Source organism: Astatotilapia calliptera, chromosome 2, assembly GCF_964374335.1.
Source record: "Astatotilapia calliptera chromosome 2, fAstCal68.1, whole genome shotgun sequence".
Taxonomy (NCBI): domain Eukaryota; kingdom Metazoa; phylum Chordata; class Actinopteri; order Cichliformes; family Cichlidae; genus Astatotilapia; species Astatotilapia calliptera.
This window is the reverse complement of record NC_137423.1, coordinates 29024379-29046019: the sequence shown is the minus strand read 5'-3', so window position 1 is coordinate 29046019 and position 21641 is coordinate 29024379. Positions and strand designations below refer to the sequence as shown.

At 38.7% G+C, this 21641-nt stretch overlaps 1 protein-coding gene across 2 annotated transcripts; it reads left to right on the top strand.

The window, feature by feature from the left end:
• The first annotated feature begins 43 nt into the window (after positions 1-43).
• Positions 44-9720, top strand: cnot6a (CCR4-NOT transcription complex, subunit 6a). Of its 2 annotated transcripts, none has more exons than XM_026192279.2 (12): positions 44-184; positions 1172-1293; positions 1599-1785; positions 2291-2376; positions 2915-3019; positions 3219-3287; positions 4126-4283; positions 5652-5806; positions 7645-7799; positions 8011-8244; positions 8886-9088; positions 9262-9720. In XM_026192279.2, the coding sequence occupies exons 2-12, from the start codon at positions 1182-1184 to the stop codon at positions 9475-9477; spliced, it is 1680 nt and encodes a 559-aa protein (XP_026048064.1). In that variant the 5' UTR covers positions 44-184; positions 1172-1181; the 3' UTR covers positions 9478-9720. The 2 variants fall into 2 exon arrangements, with proteins under 2 accessions (XP_026048064.1, XP_080163475.1); XM_080307349.1 differs by lacking the exon at positions 44-184 and adding an exon at positions 604-624.
• Positions 9721-21641: the final 11921 nt, after the last annotated feature.

Genomic DNA, 21641 nt, shown 5'->3' with positions numbered 1-21641 from the left:
TTTATTGTGGTTCAACAGCTGGTTGGACCTTCCACACGCTGACCAATAAGATCAGGCGCCGTTATCGGCACAGGAAAAAAAAATCCTTACAGTCGCCATGATACAGCAGCGGAAACGGGTGAGAAGTAGCTAGAAAACAAAAGAGAACACGCAGTCGTCCTCGCGATTTGGTATGCTCTTGCAGGTAAAAATTGAATCCTTTCTGTTTTAACTCACCCATTTTCACCCAATTGACCAAAATCTTATGCGGAATGTTAGAAGTGCTGCCGTAATTTTCCGAAATAACACTTATTTAATAGGAAGTGGTCAGCTTCACATAATTAGGATGTTAGCTTTTAGCCAATAAGCTAACACAAGCTAAGCTAAATAGCTCAAAATTGCTTTCAAGTCCAGCTTTGTCGCTTTGTGTGCATTGGGTTCCTCTCTGTTTATCTCCGTGATAGTGCTTCTTGCTAGTGGAAGCTAGCTAATGACAGCTAACTAATGCGTTGTTGCGTGGCCTAGTGTTTATGCGCAACTCAGTGCTTTGGTATTATATAAAGCGAGACTGCATGGTATCTTTTAATATTATTTAGTGTATTATCCATTTACCCACTTGAAAAGGGCGTTAGCGTCGGCTAACTGGTAAATTTTGTTTGTCTGTTTTCCGTCGTGCTAGTTAGCAAGCGAGCTAGTTTGTTAACTAGCGTCTGTTATGTGTAGTTCGATAGCTGCCTAATTAGGTTAAGCTAGACTAATCAGTTAGCGTCACTGAGAGGAAAAATGTGCTAACCTAATTTTTACAAATGTGGTTTAATTATTGCACAAATTAAAGCTTCACACTGTTAAGAGCCTAGTTTTTCAAGTTGGCGTGGAAAATATGGCTCTACAGTTGTAATTATTTTACGCTGTTAAATTATGTAACTCAAGCGAAATCACGGTCTTTATAGGGAGCTGTTGACATTTTAACAGCTCCATATGAAGGAAACTCATTGCTTTATAATCAGTAAACGGAAACTTATGACTTTAATCACATCTTGGTGGTCGCTACAGTCACCTGGGCTAACCTGATGAGCGAGACACATCACTTCAAACTTACTTTGGATTATTTCAGGCTACATTTATGAGCTTGAACTTCATTTTTAGTATACTTTTAGTTGTTGGTTAATTAAAATATAAATTATTTCTCTAGTGTTATAGGAATGCCCAAGGAAAAATATGACCCGCCGGATCCCAGGCGGATGTACACAATTATGTCCAGTGAGGAGGCAGCAAATGGGAAGAAGTCATACTGGGCTGAGCTGGAAATCAGTGGTGAGTATCTTCTGCTTGTGTAGATAAATCATTTGGGGGTTTTTAAATTTATTTTCCTCTCACATATTTTTTTCCATTGCTTTGCACAGCTGCACACAAGTAATTACTAAATCCTCACTATCAAAGAGAAATATTGCAAACATGTTTGTTTGTTTTTTTTTGTTTTTCCACTGTGAAATCAGCTCACCTGTTTTGACTTATTCATATCAATGGGGGACAGTTTTCTTTCACATTTATCTTTGTGAAAATGGCTTGGATTCTTGGACTTATTGTCCTGTTTGGCCTTTTCCCCATTTTCGCCACAGGCAGAGTAAGGAGTCTCAGCACAGCCCTGTGGTCTCTGACCCACCTCACTGCCCTGCACCTCAGTGACAACTCACTGTCACGCATCCCGCCAGACATTGCCAAACTACACAACCTGGTGTACTTGGATCTCTCATCCAATAAGATCAGGAGCCTGCCGGCAGAGCTCGGCAACATGGTGTCTCTCAGGTAAGTGATAAACCTGTATCCTAAATTGGGTTATAAAGGACTATTTTCTTCATACCTTACTTTAATTAAAAAAAAAAAAAAAAAAAAAAATATATATATATATATATATATATATATATATATATATATATATATATATATATATATATATATATATATATATATATATATATATATATATATATATATATATATATAATCTCTCTCTCTCTCTCTCTCTCTCTCTCTCTCTCTCTCTCTCTCTCTCTCTCTCTCTCTCTCTCTCTCTCTGCAATGACCAGCTGCTGATTTTTACCACTGTTGTCACTCTTGTCCCATCTGTTGAAATGTCTCACTTTAATTTAAAAGGCTGCATTCATAATCATTTTAACACTGTCAAGTAATGCTTGTATTTTTAAATGACGACTTTCGGAAAATGTTTTTGAAAGACAAAGAGTTTTATGTATTTATTTTTAATCTTAGAAGTTTAGTTTCTAATGATCCACTTCCCATCTGCCCTCCACAGGGAACTGCTTTTAAATAACAACCAGTTGCGGGTTCTGCCATTTGAATTGGGGAAACTCTTTCAGTTACAAACACTGGGGTTGAAAGGTGAGTGGCTCTTCAATGTTTTTGTAGCCATTCTGGACTGGAAATCCCTCGATATTATAAGGTGTATTTTTATTTCTCTAAGGATGCAGCAACAGTAGAGGGTGAATTGGCAGTGGTGGCAACTGATGTTTATGTTATCATTTTCTTCTGTTATTAAAGACAAACTTGAAATAGGGTCATACATGCTGTTGTTTTAGACAGAGTAACTGCTGTTGGCAACATTTCATTGCATGTACAGTAACCTAACAAGTGTTCCACTTGAGTAACATTATCCTGATTCCCTCGTGTGGGTGGGTGGTTAGGGGTTGTACAATTTCAGTGAAGTACATGGTTAAACACGTGTACAGTTCAGACTCAAGCGGAAGTGAACAAATGCTCATTGGTAATGACATGTACAAAATAAATGTATCCTTTTTTCTTTTTTTTCTGTCTACATTTTTTATTTATTTTTTTCCTCCTATGTTTATTTGGGGGCCCAGGAGGTCTCGGGTAGGGGAAACACTGATGATTTAGCTTTGATTTGCTTTTCCTTCAACAGGAAACCCACTTGCACAAGAAATTCTGAGCCTCTACCAGGAACCTGATGGCACGCGGAGGCTGCTGAGCTACTTGTTAGACAATCTGGCGGGGGCTATAAAGCGCAGTGAGTGTTCTCTCTCTTGCTTTTGTGAGAAGTTTCAGCATATGTTGTCATTTTTACTGAAAAGGTAAATCAGTAAGCAGGCTCAACAGATCATGTAGTGTGTGTGGTTTTGTTTTTGTTTGTTTGTTTGTTTTCTTTAAATAAATCCCTGTTTGACAATATGTTGATACCTATGCTGAACCATTTTCCATAAACTCAGTGCCAACAGAACAACCCCCACCCCGGTCGTGGATTACACTCCAGGAAACTGATCGAGCACGGCCCTCGGGTAAGAACAAAATACACACAACATGACTTTGAACAGAAGTACCTGTATGGTTTTTGTCTTGTGTGGTTGTGAGTTTCAGGATGGTATGCAATGCAGTGATCAGTTGAGCACTGTGGCTTTAAACCACAAATATTTGGTAGATCCTAAAAGAGCGGTTCAGACTGCAACTCATTTAGACAGCTCAGACCTGTTAAAGATGTACACTGCGCACAAGTGTCCTCATAGTAGTATACAGTCCAGAGAAGACTGCGTCATCAGGTTACAACATTTGGTAGTGGATTTGTAAACTATGACATCAAGTCTGGAAGCTACAGTTATGTAAAGTACAAAGTTTGCAAACCAAAGTTTGATGTAGTTTAGTATGGATCCAGCTTGCACCCACATAAACTGACTGCCATTCGCATGTATCTGATCATCAAGAAAATGCCCAGTTTGACACAAACATGCTGAATGTTTCCTATGATCTGAAAGGTGCACAAATTTATAATCTGTTTGGTGTGAAATTTAGTGTCGCCCCTCTTTCTAGAGCAGAAGCTCTGCCACTTGTGTTTAGTCTAGTGTATAAGCATTGTTTCGGTTGCTGAAGCAAAGCAAAACAAATGAGTCAAAAAGAACGGCTGATCTGATTCCTGGTTTGAAGAAGTATTGGTAGTTGATTTTGGTGCTTTCCGTAATGATGAGATTTACTCAGCATTTTTATTTTCTTTTACTGTTGCAAGCAACTGCAGATTTGTGGTTCTTTTGTTGTTGTTTTGTTTTGTTTTTAATGAATTTTTAATTGTAACTGTGTGCACAGTTAAGATGTTTTTGTTCGTTTTTCTCCTGTTTGTCTCCTCAGCATTGTTCTCTGTGATGTGCTACAATGTGCTGTGTGATAAGTATGCCACACGTCAGCTATATGGCTATTGTCCCACTTGGGCTCTAAACTGGGAGTACAGGAAAAAATCCATAATGCAGGAGATCATGGGCTGCAATGCAGACATCATCAGCTTGCAGGTGAGAGATGTCATAGTTTCTTTCACTGGCTCTTAATTGTTTCCATTTTGTTTTCTATCAAATGGATCCAAGAAATTGGTCTAAAATTTTCTCATGACCACACACAAACACAAAATTCTGTCACTCATTATTTTAACAATATCACATTTAAACTGTTATGCTAACACTCTTATTAGAGTACTATGTTCAGTTGACAGTTTTGAAAATTGTGATGTGTTCAGTCTAATGGACAGTGTCAACAAATTGCAAACTTTTCTTTTGTGGTTGAGTGCTTAGATTAGACCTTTTGTTTGCAGCTAAATATTCAGGTGCTTCTATTGGAACTAGTGATCTTTGTGTTTGTTAGAGGCCTAATTCATTATGTTTTTATCCATTTGTTTGTTATCCATTTTATTTTAATTTATTTTTTATTTTTTTAAATGCACCACGTTAGCTCAGACGCCACCTGTTCATTATAAAGACACCACTAGATGGGTTTTTATTTGCTTTGCAATCTGTCAGCCCTTAGGACCGCCGAGGGGTAAAGACAAGCACATATACTGAGTGAAGCAAAACTAGTTTTGCACTGTTTTGTTATGGATGTAGCAGCTATTCTTGGGAGGGGTCATGTCGGCTAAAAGGCAAAACTATACAAGCTGGAGAGACTTGTATTGGTTTCTGCGAATCTCTTCCAAGCCTGGCCCATTTAATTTAGTGCATGATCATCCATACTGAATTGACTACCAGTTCTAATAATCAGAGATTTGTGATGTTTTCAGATGATACTTATTCAATGGACATGTAGGTTAAATTATTGTCTTACTTTCCTTGAACCTGAATCTTCTGGTATCACTTTCAGTTTTATTATTAATGTTGTAATTTAGTTTTTACATTTGTAAAAATGTGTAAGCTCAAAACCAGATTTTAAAACAGAAAAGACTTTAATATGTAAACTCTAGTCTGCGTCAAATTAAAATGTTATACTTTTTTTGTGAGAAGAAGAAGAAAGAAACTCCCCAAAAAAACCCCGATAAAACATACAAACTGAGTTTTGAAAATTTTAGATATAAAAGAATAAAAAGGTGGGAATAGTATTGCATTTCAAATGTGTACATACCCCAAGAAGTGTTAATTGGGAGCTCTTTAAATTATGTCTTGCACAAAGATGTTTCTCCTATTCATCAGTGTCATCCCCAAAGATCACCATTAGTTATTATATTATGCAGATTTTCATGGCTATTTTATCACACGCTGTCTCTTACCCATCCTGTTAATAGATGGCTAATGTAGCCAGATGGCCTTATATTTAGAGGGGGTTAACTGATGTACTTCCATGAATAACAGCCTTTCCTGTTCACCCTGGAACTTGTTTTTTGCTGTTAATTGCAGGAAGTTGAGACAGAGCAGTACTACAATTTCTTCTTGCCAGAGCTGAAGGAGCAAGGATATGACGGGTTCTTCAGTCCAAAGTCACGAGCCAGAACTATGTCTGAGTCGGATCGAAAGCACGTGGATGGATGTGCAATTTTTTACAGGACAGAAAAGTATGTGTCTATAGTTTTTGTCCTGTGGCAACTATTTCTTGGTTTAAGAATAGCTCGCAGTGATTTGAGTTCCTGTGGTGAATTAGATTGAAACTGCTTCACTATATTCACTAATACTTGTTAGCCAGTGCTTAGCTTAGTGATAAAACAATCTCAATTAAACCTGACGTCACCTACTGCTGTTGTCTGAGTGACCGATGTTCCTTTTGGGTTGTCTCTAGTGTCCACAAAGTGGATGCAGTAGTTCTCAGAAAGAAATGAAATATCATGTTGTAAACCTTTCACTCAAAATCCAGTCTATTACACTGGGACACTGTAACCTATGCTTAAGTATTGCTATGCATATCTTATCAGTTTAACTTCACTTCAAAGGAGAAAGTCTAAGTTTTTATTGTAGTCTCCAGACAGTGATGCCATCAGCCGTATAATGCAATTACCAAAAAGGCTAATCTAGCTTTAGCTTAACTTAAAGTTTAACTGTTGTTTTCAACTTGAAGTGAAACTATTCTTTTGGTATGTGTAGTTTTGTTTCACTCTTTAGTGGTTAATGTAGTTTGTCTTTAGTAATGCTTGCGTTAAAGCTAAAAGGTTTATTCATATAGCACCTAATAGTAGTAATGTTTTTATCACTGTCAAAAAGTTCCATCATAAAGACAATATGTGCAACAAACGGTTAAACTGAAACGATAAACCTTTTAACATTTTGTTAAAACTGTTCTAGAGACAAGAAAAGCTTTACATGTAGCTTTTATTAGCATTCAAATAGTTGTTGCTCACCTCCAGTTGTCTCTTTTAGAGAAGTTGTGATTTACCAGAGAATGCACACAGTCAGTGAAGTTTAAAAGAATAAATAATTATATAATACACACCATTCATGTATAATTTTAACCCCAACCTCTCAGGTTTGAGGTCCTGTTTGAGGTCAAACACACAAACCCACACATGTGCAATAAGACTGCTATATGTGCAATTCTTGTGCAATTCTTCTACTCACGAAGTTGTATTTTTGTATTTTCCTACTCAGTTGTATATAGTATTTCTATTTTATTCTATTGTATATATTATTCTATTTTATTCTATTGTATATAGTATTATATTTTATTCTATTGTATTTTATTTTATTGCATTCCAGTGTTTTCTCATTTCTGCTACATAACTTTGCACTTTTGCTGTAACAAAACAAATTTCCCACCTGTGGGACTAATAAAGGTCATCTTATCTTATCTGAACTCCTTTAGTAAGGTGATCAAAAGCTTCTGATAGCAGGACCATGAAATGAGAAACCTTACCTAATTGATATTTGGCTGCTCTCACATCCAGATCATCATCTTGGTTCTTCTAACCACTTGCACTCTTGTGCTTTCACAATGACCTAAATTTTTGTGTGAATCCTCATAGTTATGAAACGTGGGTTCCCAAACAAGGCTGAGCGCTTTTCAGTTAGTTCCCAAGTCTAAAGCCATCCAGTTTTGTGTAGAGTCAGAGGAAAAGTATTCTTATTTCTTTGTAGCATTCAGACCGATACAATATTTATGGATTTTGTTTTTAATTTTATTTTAGTTTGATTGCAAACAATATGTTGGTGGGTAGGCTCTATTCAGCTGTGCATTTTGAACTGGACCCCCCAAGGCAAGACTGCCAGTATCGCACAAAATATGGTCCACAATAGCAAAGTCATAACCCTGAATGTGAGAAATGCCAAATATGTCAGGTTTTGATTTCTATGGACCTCTTAATACTTTGTATTTCCAACTTATTATGACTTTTCTATTTATTATTTCTGCTCATCTCTGCTTAGAAAGTGCTTTAAGTAGTTCTTTTTCCCCGTTTGCCTTTAGGTTCAGTGCAGTGCAGAAGCACACAGTGGAGTTTAACCAGCTGGCCATGGCTAACTCCGAGGGCTCAGAGGCTATGCTGAACAGGGTGATGACAAAGGATAACATTGGGGTAGCTGTACTGCTTGAGGTCCGCAAAGAGATGATGGAGCTCTCCTGTGAGTAGACAGTTAAGATCAGCCCTTTGTACTACAAATTCATCTTCTCGCTGAATTTTATTCGAGAGGTATTGCAGAGGATTTTGGTGATGATTATGCCAAGGGCAATGTGTTCAGTTTGTCCTAATGCTCTTAGTACCCCTTTGCCCTGTTAAACATGCCTGTTAATAAATGCCCCACCCCACCCTTCTTTCTCTGCCACTCATTTCAGCTGGTAAGTCTCTCCATGGCATGGAAAAGCAGCTGCTCCTTGTAGCCAATGCTCACATGCACTGGGACCCAGAGTATTCTGATGTCAAGCTGGTCCAGACCATGATGTTCCTGTCAGAGGTGAAAAGCATAGTGGATAAGGCCACACGCAGCCTCAAGTTGTCCTCTGTTTCTGGCGAGACTAATGCCATTCCACTGGTGCTGTGCGCTGACCTCAACTCCTTGCCTGACTCGGGTAAGTAGGCTGTACTCGACCTGCTCTTAAGAAAATGTTTTACTTCGAGTGCACCGATTGTTCATAAAATACAATTTAAAAATTTTTTTTTAAATAAATTTGAAAAAAGTGTTTGAGGTGCCTCCAGTGAAGTGCTGAGTTTATGTTAACAGCTGATTAATGTTGTTGCTGCCGAACATATCTCAGTGAAGCGAGTAAAGGATGGTTAAATCTGGCATGTTTTAAAGATGCTGACAACCTTGTTTTGCCTAATTTTCTCTTGCCTTGCAATTGAGAATGGGTTTGATTATAATTGGATAAATAGATGAAAATAATTGTTTGGCATTCATAAAAACATAAATTACATCAGTATTTGCCTTTTTGTGGTGGTGAACAGAATTGTTAGCCTGCTCACTGCATACAGTAGTGCAATATATTTTTGCTATAAGTTTTTTACTATAGTCAAATTTGAGTTGAAATAATAATGGAGTCTCACAAATTCCTTTGCAAACGGTGTATTTTTTCTTAACTAATAAAAAATGGTCCATGTTCCACCTGTTTTATTTTTAACAATATTTTAGTGGGATAAGTTGTTGTCGTTGACGTCATCATCATGTTTTTTTTGTTTTTAAATGCTGATGGTTCAGTTCTTCTCTGTTCAGGCGTAGTGGAGTACCTGAGTACTGGTGGAGTGGACTGCACACACAAGGACTTCAAGGAGCTCCGTTACAGCGACTGTCTGACCAAATTCAATTGCAATGGCAAGAACAGCACATCTAATGGCAGGATCACCCATGGCTTCAAGTTAAAGACCGCCTATGAGAACGGCCTGATGCCTTATACCAACTACACCTTCGATTTTAAGGTAATTACACATATGTGGTGTTTTGTTTTTTTGTTTTTGTTTTTTATATTAAATGTATTTGTTTTTTTGTTTTGTTGTTTGTTTGTTTTTTGTTTGTTTTTTAAATGATATTGAGGACCAGTCTGTTCTTACACAAAACTATGCAAAAGTCACTTCTCTATTTCTCTTCTCAGGGTGTCATCGACTATATTTTCTACTCGAAGCCTCACCTGAACGTGCTGGGTATCTTGGGCCCTTTGGACCACCACTGGCTTGTAGAGAACAATGTCAGCGGTTGCCCACATCCACACATCCCCTCTGACCACTTCTCCCTCTTTGCTCAGCTGGAGTTGCTCCTGCCCAACCTGCCCCCCCAGGTGAATGGGCTCCATCTGCCGACACGCAGGTAGTGAGACCCTGCCTAACCACCAGGGGGAGCCTCTCCCTCTCAACCCTCCTCCTTCCTCCCACTACCAGCTCTTCCCTCCACCAAACTGAAGGAGGAAGACATAAAAACACAACCTGTAAAATATTCATACAGTGAGGTCTGGCTGACAGGGATTTCGTATAATGTTATAGATATTCTATATTTTTCTTTTTTTTTTGTTTGTTTTGTTTTTAACTGCTCAATTCAGTCCTGTTTGTGTACCATATTTTGTTTTTGGACTCCCCTTTGTTCTCAAGATCCACCAACCCTACACACTTTGCTTCTGTCTTTTAAAATGAGAAGGGATGGTAGCTCATTCATATTTGTCACTTAGGGCACTGTTTGGTTTAAGAGTGAGGGGGGGATACTTTTTTTTTATTTTGGCTGAAGGAAATGACTTTCCACTGAAGAGCTCCATGGCTGATGGTCTGCATGTCTGTCTGTCCTGTATAAACCTGAAACCAGCAAAGACAGCAGACTTGTCAGTCTCAATACTCCATCCTTTGCTTGTGCTAGTTATCCCCTACAGTTTGGGCAGCCAGCTTACATGATTGGTTTTCTAGGATACACACATTTGTTGAGGCAGATGTGTTGGGATTAGAGCAGCTTTTTGCTGGTAGTTTAAGTATCCCAGGAGGCGGATGTAGCGCAGCTCGTATGAGGTGAGATTTCCTGCTGTCATACTGTGGTGCTGAGGCCTTTTGTGTAGTCATGGCCTCCCGTGGTGCTACAAGATAGTCTACACCTCTGACCCTGGACCTGGTACTGCTACCAAAATCCACAGATGCCTAGAAAACAAGAATCCCGAGCTTAGATTTGATGTTTCACACAGATGGTGTGTAGTGCTGAAAAGCCACGATGTGAAAATTTGATAGATGCTACCATCCTGTTTGCTGACAATTTCACCCCAGCCTGTATAGCTGTTAGGTTAGTCTTGTGCTTAGGAGCTCATGTGGCCCATGCGTCACCTTTTTTTGTTTTTGTTTTGTTTTTTTTGACCAAGCGGTGAGGGGATTTAGGCTGATGGGCAAAGCGATTGGGGAGTGGGGGGGCTATTACCAGTATTTGTCTTGATTGCTTTTAGGGCAGGGACAGCGAGTAATGGCCGATACACAGGAATAAAACCAGCATTCCTCTCACTGTCAGGAGTTGCCATCCAGCTCCCCACACACACACACACACACACACACACACACACACACACACACACACACACACCACATGTAATTTGCAGGCAGATCTGTAGCACTGAGGCCAGTAGTGACTTTCCCCAGCCATAAATTCCATACACAAAGCCGTGGGTTTTTTTTTCACAAGTGTTTGTACAGAATAGAAATCTAGACTCAGTCTTTACATGATTGTATATGAACCACAAAAGACCTGTTTTCTGGCGTTTTTTGTACGAAGAGTAAATTATGATCAGTAAATTATGATCAGAAAAAAAAGATTGTATTGTAAACTAAGGCTAAATTTTTATCCAGTTAATGTTGAGATGAATTGATATTACCAGCTTGTACAAAAGACGTAAGAAGAGATTGTTCAAGGCGTTCGCTGTCACAACTTTGCACTTCCTTGAGATTAACTGTAATTAATGCATCAGTATATTTTTCCCCTTTCTCGCTGCAGTTTTTTTTAATGATTTGCTGGCATTTGCTGATATGTAAATAGACACTGAGTAAACTGTTGCTTCTTGCCCATTAACAAAGCCATTGATCCACACCGCTGCCATCACTTCTGACAAAAGGACGCGCAAGTATGAGTTACATCTGTTCATTTCTATAACTTGCTCAATAGTGATGTAACTGGCAAAACCTATATAAACCCCACATATATGTACATTGTGCCTCACTGTAGCAGTTGACGTTGTCTTGCACTATTTACATGCGACGAACGCCTGAACAACCTTTTCTCCTTTTATTTTTAAATACTGTTGAGACATTTGTGAAGATTTTATGTCCTTTTTGGTTTTTGTTAATGTTTATTTTCCTTTTTTTATGAGCTGTGACAATGTTATGATGATGTGTATATCCTTGCTATTCATTAAGCTCTCTAGTAATCAGGTATGCTTTCACTACCAACCCTTTCTCCTTTTCTTAGGAACATGAGTAGGGTTTCCTGTCTTTATAAATCCACTCATGTTTTGCTCTCTTTTTACACAGCTCCATGCCCCCAGAAACGCACAGCCCCTAGCTTTCCCCTGCCCGGCCACAGATTTAAACCTCCCTAAGCCTGTCCATCAACCTAACACCTCTCACCCTAAACTGCCCATCTTGGACTTTAACCTCTCGACTATCTTACACAAGCTGCATCTTTTAATCCCCTTTGCTCAACCACTTTGTATAGTTTTCCTACCCTTGTTACTGCAGCTATAGTGCCATTTGTGGACCTGCCCCTCCCTCTATAATTTGGAAAGGGTTGAAGGTCCTCCTTTCTCTGCGATTGGATAAACAAGGGATGAGGGTCAGCAGACTTAGGATGGGCTAACCTGTTGCTTATGAATTTGATACATCTTTTTAAAAAATGAATTAAATCTGTCACAAGCAAGATGGCTACTTAAACAGTCATGCTTTTATACAGATGAGAAGCACTTAGTAGGGTCATATGCAGCTTCCCTCACTCCCTTCCCTGTTGTATTTGTAGTAAAGATCTCATTACTTTAAATGCATTGAAATTCAGGTTTTAAAGTGAGAGGGAAGCACCTAAATAAGAATAAATTTGGTCCCCATCTTTTTTCTTTTTAATTTTTTTTTTAATGCATGTTTTTTTTTCTTCTTTCCTGAATGGCATTAGTATTGTAGTTGTTCAAGGGGTAGCTTTTTTTTTTTTTTTTTAATATTCTTTTTTTTTTGTAAAGTGTGAATAAAAGATGTATCTCATGTTTCCTTTCTAAACAGATTGAATTGTGTTTGTTGATGTGTAAATCATGAATTCTACGATGGTGTTATGTTTGCTACGTTGTTTTTACTTAAACTCAATTCTTTCCCCGTTCGGCTCATCCCATCACAAACCAAATCCTCTGTAGAAATCATGAGACGTAGTCTTTGATGGGTTGATCAGAAGTTGAATGTTCTGGATAATACCTCCCACAGTGAAGGATGGAGAGCTTACTGGTGGGGGTAAAAGGAAAAACAAATCCCTGCATCATTGGTAACAGCACGACTTTGAGCGCAGGGATATGCAGTTTTAATTTTTTCTTCTTATTATTTTACATTTCAGCTTTATTTTGGATCTTGCATGGCACTAGCAGGAGAGTGCTAGTGCTTGTAGGTTAGGGCAGCAGAGCTGTCTTCTAGTGGCTGCAGTTCAGTACAAAAAAACATTTTATTTTTTATTTTTCTTTCTGTCTTTCGATTATTTTGTGAGAGGTGTAAAATGATGTGCCGCTAGACTGGTACTGTGATGATTTGAGTACTACTAGTCAATCTCATTCTGTTCTCGTGCATCACAGTGGTTAAATCTGTCAAACTAGTTAGCTACTATTGACAAAAACGTCCTCTTCATCATTTCTCGTTAAACCACAGATGGCGTCGGACTGAATCTTGTCAAATCAAAGCTGAGTTGTGACAACCTGTAAGCCCCAGTGACTAATCACTTTTTTGGCTTTTCCTTTTTCTTCCTTACATCGTTTCATTTTTAGGTGTAAAGAGGTTTTAAGTTGTAATTTTTTTTTTTTTTTCTAACCTTCTCCCCAGGCTGCGTCTCTTTGCATGGGTGCACACCAAAGCTGCTCGTAGTTCAGTTCTCCAGTCCAGTTCAGGGTTTTGTTATGGTGTTTTTTTTTTTATTTTTCTTGTTTTTTTTTATATTAAATCCAGCTCATAGTTTTCATGAAATGTAGGGCTGTAAGGAAAACGAAGCACTTTTGTCCTTTTCCTGAACCGCATATTCACCCGTTTTCAGTTTGAGTTCTCAACCTGACGGCTCTTTTCAGATGCATCCCCTTCTTTTTTTTCTTTTTTTTTTTTTCTTTTTTTTTTTTTTGGTCCTAAAAACTTGGCAATAATACCCAGAAACATTCACACATTCAGATTTTCTTTAGATGTTTACCTGGAATATGTAGCTATTTCATCTTTCAGTGTGATTGTTTAATTATTTTTAAAACTCCCATCTTTACCCTTCCAGGTTACCTGAACAGCATTTTTTTTTTTTCTTTCTTCCTCCTATCATCCATCTTGTATATTTACTCATCTCCTTCTCCCTGCCAATTTAGTGGTAGTTGTTCAATGATCAGGATTGTCTATCTGTAGTCAGCTGAGTACATATATTGATCTGTGTCACTGTGTTTATGCACTGGACCAACTATTGTTTACCATTCATGAAATACCAGCAAAAAAAAGGAGAAAAGAAGAAGACAAAAACACTTGCACAATGTTGTAGAATGTCCATTAACCCAGATGAGAAATCAAGGCAGCTGTTTTCAAATCAACACATACTGTTTTAAAATGAAACTGAATGGTAAACAATGCTTTCCGTTGTACCCCCTTAGCCGTCCTCTCAATTCTCTTTGGTCTAGTTTTTATTATTTTTGGTTTCTTATATTATTTTTTTCTTTGACTACAGGTTCTGCTCGTTTCCTTTACACCTAGCTATGTATTTTCCTACTTCTGGTTGAAAATAAATTCTGTATTATCTGTTTCAAGCCGTGTCACCTCTTATTCTTTGCAATGGATATTGGAAAATAAATTCTATATCTGTTCTCCTTGTCGTGCCTGCTTTTTTTTTTTTTTTTTTTCTCTTTCTCCCCTCTCCCTCCTCCCAGCCTTTCTCAGGTTTGGGTTAACACGTGCGTATTTCTGTTCCTCTTCCTCGGTTGGTGACTTCATCAGATGTTGCCAACAGGAGATCACTGGCTCAGATTATATAGTTTTCTCACGGCTCCACACAGTTGGAGTCATTCTGTGGTTTCCATCTGTACCGTTCTTGTGAATATGATCTCAGAAACGCTGAGGGTGAAGGGCACTTTGACCTCTTGTGTTGAGGCTCTATATGCTAAATATAATTCAAAGGTTTAATTTTGAAGGAAGAAAGTCAGATATTTTATATTATAGCTTAATGTTATAAGCAATTTGTCAGTTATGTATATAACTTGGGAGAAAATGAAGCAATTTTGTCTTCTGAAAAGTGAAAGTGCGGTCTGCCCATCCTGATGATTTTTTTTTTTTTTTTTAACTTGTAAGAGACCCCCGTCATTCATTTTTCTCAAATTCCTCTAGACCACCACCTCACTGATGATGAGCTGTGCATCATCACTTTGTTGAACCAGGCTCAGGGGGGGGGCTCTGAGCCTGGTTCAACAAAGTGATGATGCACAGCTCTGCTGGAGGTTTCTTCCCATTAAAAGGGAGTTTTTCTTTCCCACTGTTGCCAAAGTGCTTGCTCATAGGGGGTCATGTGATTGTTGGGTTTTTCTCTGTATGTATTATTGTAGGACCTTACAATATAAAGTGCCCTGAGGCAATTGTTGTTGTGATTTGGTGCTGTATAAATTGAATTGAGCTGAACTGAATTAAATTTGCTGTCGCCTCTAAATACCTCAGCATGCAGCCGTTATTGCCTCAACCGCTGGCAATAAAAGTGAGTACACCCCTAATTGGGCACAATTTAGACATTTTCAATCAGCTGTTTTCCCTTCCTGGTGACTCGTTAGTGTTACAAGGTCTCAGATGCAAATGGGGAACAGGTATGTTGAATTTGGTCACAGGAAGTTCAACATTGCACATCATGGCAAAGAATTCTCTGAGGATCTGGAAAATAAAATGCTACTCTACATAAAGATGGCTATAAGAATATTACCAACACCCTGAAACTGAGCTGCAGCAAGGTAGGCAAGACCATACAGCAGTTTAGTAGGACAGGTTCCACTCAGGACAGGCCTCACCATGGTTGACCAACAAAGTTGAGTGCACATTCTCAGCGAATTATCCAGAGATTGTCTTTCGAAAATGGATGTATGAGTGCAGGTTGAATGCATGGGGGGGGGGTCAGCCTGTCAGTGCTCAGACAATATGCCATACACTGCATCAAATGGCTGTCATCCCAGAAAGAAGCCTATTTTAAAGATAATGCACAAGAAACCGCACAATCAGTTTGCTGAAGACAAGCAGACTAAGGACGTGGATTACCTGTGGTCTGATGAGACCAAGATAAATGTATTTGATTCAGATGGTGTCAGTCGTGTGTGGCAGCAACCAGGTGACGAGTACAAAGGCAAGTGTGTCTTCCCTACAGTCAAGTATGGTGATGGGATGTCATTGTTTGGGGGCTGCATGAATGCTGCTCGCACTTGGGAGCTACAGTTAACTGAGGTAATCATGAATGCCAACATGTACTGTGACATACTCAAGCACAGCATGATCACTTCTCTTCAGAAACTGGGCCACAGGACAGTATTCCAACATGATAACAGCCCCGACACGCCTCCAAAAAGACCATACAGACTTAAACCCAATTGAGCATCCTCAGATGGAAGGTGGAGGAGCGCAAGGTCTCTTACATCCACCAGCTCCATTATGTCATCATGGAGGACTGGAAGAGGATTCCAGTGGCAGCCTGTGAAGCTCTAGTGAACTCCGTGCCCAACAGAGTTAAGGCAGTGTTGGAAAATAATGGTGGCCACCAGTGTTGGTCAAGTTACTTGAAAAAAGTAATCACTAATTACTGATTACTTCCCCCAAAAAGTAATCCCGTTACTTTACTGATTACTTATTTTCAAAAGTAATTGGTTACTTAGTTACTTTTTAAAAACATGATTTACAACCTAAATAGATAATAGACAATAGATAAGAAAGCAATAGATCTTTCAGCCCAATTCTACTTTTTCTGCATAATCCACCATATAAACTTTAATCAAATGGAAAAAGTCTCTTTTTAAAATTTGTTTTATTAGTTTTAATCTTTTAACTTTATGCATCAAGCAAACATTAAATTATATGCAACATTCACTGGCTGGAAGAAATTTGTTTAACATTTAAACCTATTTTCTGCACATTCCAGCACATAAAATAAAATAGGTTTTTGTGTTTACACTCAGTCTTTCAAATAAATGCAAGTGAAACACAGCAGAAAATAAATAAAGCCAAAGACTAGTGGTCCTGTTGCTTTATTTTCACCTGTATAGCGGGAGTGGGCCAGGCGGATGTTTGCCCTGGTGCAGGAATCCGCGAATTTCTCTGTGAATTTCCCATTACATGGCACTGTACTCGGTGCTTGCTCGGAAGTTTAGGGGTTTTTTTGCTGTAAAAAGAAGTTTTCTTCCGACGCAGTGAGCAGCGGAGGCTAATGTTTTTGTCACTTTTTACAGAATCAAACTCAAAGTAAGGTCAGTACTTCCACGCTTTAAACGCTGCACGCTCATACTCTCTCCCGCACTCGTTATATTATTATTATTATATTATTGTTATTCTGCACACAGCTGTTGCGTCGCACTCGCTTACGTCATTGTCATGAGACATTCTCCCAAATAAAATCACAGTTTTAGTAACGCAGTAACGCAGCGTGCTTACGGGAAAGTAACAGTAATCTAATTACCTTTTTTGCAATAATAATCCCTTACTTTACTCGTTACTTGAAAAAAGTAATTGGATTACTGCCCATCTCTGGTGGCCACACAAATTATTGACACTTTGGGCACAGTTTGGACATTTTCACTTAGGAGTGTACTCACGTTTGTTGCCAGCGGTTTAGACATTAATGGCTCTATGTTAAGTTATTTTGAGGTGACAGCAAATTTACACTGTTATACAAGCTGTACACTGACTACTTTACATTGTATCAATGTGTCATATCTTCAGTGTTGTCCCATGAAAAGATAAAATAAAATATTTACAAAAATGTGAGAGGTGTACTCACTTTTGTGAGATACTGTAAAAGAAATCTATCTTCTATCTATCTATCTTCGGTTTGTGGCTCTCTATAGATAGGCGTGGGTTTTTAAAACTGTAAAATTGAGCAGCACAGGCTTGCAACGGTGAGGTGATAATTCAACATTTTTAAACTAGATTCAGGAGCATCGTGTGGCAGTTGTTGCCGTAGCAGTAAGTGTGTCACACAGCTGGCGAAGGCTGGATTATGAGACCCAAGGGTATGCAAGTTTGCAGGTTTTTGTTCCAGCCAAGCCTTCCTCCAGCTTCATTAGAATATGTGAATATCTGCTCAAAATTAAAACCTGCGCACTCACGGCTCTCTGTGACACACTTTTTCCAGACTGTGGGCCGAGGAGGACTGTCTCGGTTGAAGCACCTGTCTCAGTAAGCGCACTCACCCCCTGAAGTGTCCTTTAGTAAGACACTAAACCGTTAACAGCGCCACGGGTGCTGTTATCTAGCTGAGACTGACCTTTGGTTTTCCTCCAGAACAGCAAATGAAACTAGAATTTCCCATTGGGGATCAATAAAGTTTAACATTAACATTTAGTACCTTAAGTAGGTTGAGGATGACAGTTTTTTGCATTAACATTCACGGGCACATGATGGAGCCAGAGGATTACCTCTGGACAAGCACAGCGCACTGATCTGATCCTGACAGTAATGTGAAGAATGAAAAACATCTCAGATGTGCCACATAAAATTTTAAACAAGGAAAATCAGATTTTTTCCTGATTATTCTGATGCTGACCAATAAATCAAACTCCACTCCAAACTGTTAGCCAGAATAGCAGTGTGTGCATTTAAAAAAGAATAATATCAGAACTCTAAACAAATGTTGTTCTTTCATAAGTTATCTTAAATAATCTTGAAAACATGTACATAATTTTTTAATTTGCAGGACTCTGTGCAAAAGTCTTGACAATTTGTTGGTCTGGGGCATTCAGGTGTGTACTAATGCTGAGATGTCATAGAGTGCAGCATCACAAGTGGTGAAAACCAAACACAGCGTATCAGCACAGATACCTCCTACCAGCTGTCAAGCACGGTGGTGAATGTGTGATGGTTTGGACTTGTTTGCAGTCACTGAGTCAACCATGAACTCCTCTGTGGACCACCGGATTCCAGAGTCAAAAGCTAAGGCCTGGCCGACACTGGATCATGCAACAGCACAATGATCCAGTGTCGGCCACCAAATTGACAGCAGAATGTATTAAAAAGAAAGTATCCAAGTGTTGCTATGCCTCGGTCAAAGACTGTTTGAAATTGTGTGTCAGGACCTGAAGACAAGCATTGCCGTAAGGAGGAAGGGGGGCCAAAGCTGTTCCGCAATAATGTGAGTGACTGAAAAAGTCATACAGAAAACAATTATTTCAAGTTATTGCAGATGGTGGTTTTACAAGCTGCAAGTACAAGTACTTAGTAGTTACATTCTATACAGTATGTTGATCACATGCTAAAAATAGTAATTAAAACTGAGTGATTCCTTGACTGATTATTAAGTACTGCCACTTATTGTTATTCACATATAGAAAAAAGGAAAATAACTAGCAGTTTTTCCTCCGTTCGGCATCTAAATATGAATGAAGGAGTCTCTCTGTGTGTATGTGTGCACCTGCCCCTTGCTTTTTTTTTAAAATCCCTTCATCTACTTACATTATGACTGGATTTCTGGCCATCTGAGGTCAGTGTGGAGTGTGAAGATCTTTGGCTAAAGTCTTTTCTTGTTACACTTTCACCTCCACAGAGGTCCTTCTTCTTGAGAACATACTGAGAGCACAGCTGGTTCTTATCTCAAACAGTATGCAGAGAAAAGGTTGTTCAAATGAATGTTAAGTATTAGCTGATGCATTAAGGCTAACATCAGTTTATATAGTGTCAAATTGAGATTACAGCCCTCCCTGAGCCTGATTCTGCCAGAGGTTTCTTCCTGTTAAAAGGGAGTTTTTCCTTCCCACTGTCACCACAGTGCTTGCTCATAGGGAGGCGATCTGATTGTTGGCTTTTTTCTCTTGTTGCGATATTATTGTGGGGTCCTTATCTTACAATATAAAGCACCTTGAAGCAACTGTTGTTCAATTGAATTGAATTGCAGCTAAATGTTGGCAACTGAAGCAAAGGTGTACTCAAGCTGGGGGCAAATTGTGTGACATAACTGACACACAAACCCTCCTGATATTAACCTTTGGAGCTTTTTCCAAACTTTGATCCACATAAACAGATGATCTGTTTATAACACATGGCTAGATTAGGGAAACACTATGAAAATGCTACAGATGTGTTACTGTTTGAGAAGAACTGGCTGCAAGAGTATCCAACTGCTATCTGTGAACAGGGCTGCAGTTTTCTGAAGGTCCTAGGTTAAGTTATCACTGTGCTAGCATAGTTTAGCTGTACTAGACATTAAAAGCCATTGAATTAGTCTTTACCGCTATTAGCATCAGCTAAGATGGCGCTGTTAATCCATACAGGATTTCTACCTGTGGTGTTTCTATTAAATAAAGTCGAAAGAAAATGTTTGTGCTATTACCGGGATTCACTTTCAAAGACAAACACAATCCAGCTAAACTAATAACACACAAACAGGGGTACCTTTCCGGCCATTATTGAACAGGCTGAGTAAACAGTCACAGCACACAAGGCAACAAATCTGTGAACCGCTCCGCTTAAAGTGACTTCAGTTATGTTGTTCCACTTGAGGAGATGAGCTAGGAAATGTGGATTACAGGTTACACTCCCCATAAATAAAGACAATTGAGTGTGTTCCTACCAGACAGTGGGAGTTCAGGAATACAATATTAAAACACAGCTGTAAATAACTATTTTACCTTCATCTGAAGCATTTCTCCAAGGGAATGCAAAACTTACTATTAATGAGGGGTGTCATCGTGGGTATATGTTCTGTGTCCACAGGTGGACACATGTAAAACTTTATGTTTAGCCTCACATTTTAAGCTTCTATGTCCATTACTTTATTTTTTTAAAAAGCCTTTTGAAATCAGATGATTCTTGATGATGCACCCTGTATAAGTAGATATTTTCTCAAGGACAAGCAAACACAATATCGATTTTAACCTGCTAAACTTTGTAATTGTTATAAATTCTGTAATTACACTTGATTTATAAATCGTATGTTATTTTTTCAAATTTTGTTTTAATTTGGATTTTTCAGCATTTCATTTTCTTAAGTTCTCATACAATTCAGGGTTGCATTGAGGATTGAAGTCCTCCCAGGTGTGAAAGGGTGCCTGGAGAAATCCTGCACAGAAAGGCCCCTGATTGGCTTGTGGATTTAAAGTTTAAAGCCATTTATTTAGTTTTTGACTCTTAAACAACAGGGTTATTAATCAGTCCAACACTCCAATAATTGCAACTTTCCTCATGACTCCATGCATGCCTTGAACAGTCCGCAATGTTGCTGAGAATGCAGCATAACCAGTCTGTAATCAGTGTGACATCCACTGCTTCTGTTTTGCTTCTTTACTGACTGTAAAAACAAATTAACATTTTCTTTCAAACTGTTGTGGTTGCACAGGGAAATTCGATTTTGCAGAACTTTGTGGACTTTCAGTACTGCGCTTGTGTCTGCTTCACTTGTTGTTCATTATATTAGTTGTAGTTAACAGACCTTCAAGAGTCTGAGCCCTTTTTAATGGTGAGGACATGATGAAATGGTTGCAGAATAAATCTGAGAAAGCCACTAACAAATGCAGGCAAACCTGCACTCAAAACAATATAAAATAAGTGTAAATGTATTTTTGTTGCGTTGTTAGTAGATGCCCACTTCTATACAGTTAATAAAATGCTTTTAATGCAGCAAAAGTTGTGTGCAAAAAGCCACACGGATCATTTTTTTTAGCCCAAAATGCTCTGTGAGAGTAAAAAACATTCTCACCTTGCTTATCATATGGAAACCAGAGGCTTTCTAAACATGTTGCCTTAATTCAGTCGATTTAATCGGTTTAAAATGGGTGTCAGGAAGTTGGAAGAAAACATTAAGGGTTGTCCAAGAGGTAATTTTTGTTCTCGAGGTCATGAACTAGTTTTTGTTAGAAGTGGAATTCGTGGTAGTGACAGCTAGCCAAATGTGTTCTTCTGTGTTAGTGCATCAGAAGGAGGACATTAGTTCAAGTTGTTGACGTGGCAGCATGATTTCAAAGGCTCTGCACTTTCTTACACATGTACTCTCTCTTTCTGTCTCGCCCCTGTTGTTCTTACTCCCCCCCCCCCCCCCCCCCCCCCTACTGTTTCCCTTTCCCTCTGAAATTCCTGCTGGTGCGTCTAA

Coding starts and splice junctions, on each gene's coding strand:
- cnot6a (XM_026192279.2), top strand. CDS start 1,182: ATGCCCAAGGAAAAATATGACCCGCCGGATCCCAGGCGGATGTACACA. Junction 1,786..2,290: donor GGCAACATGGTGTCTCTCAG/GTAAGTGATAAA, acceptor TGCCCTCCACAG/GGAACTGCTTTTAAATAACA. Junction 3,288..4,125: donor TGATCGAGCACGGCCCTCGG/GTAAGAACAAAA, acceptor TTGTCTCCTCAG/CATTGTTCTCTGTGATGTGC.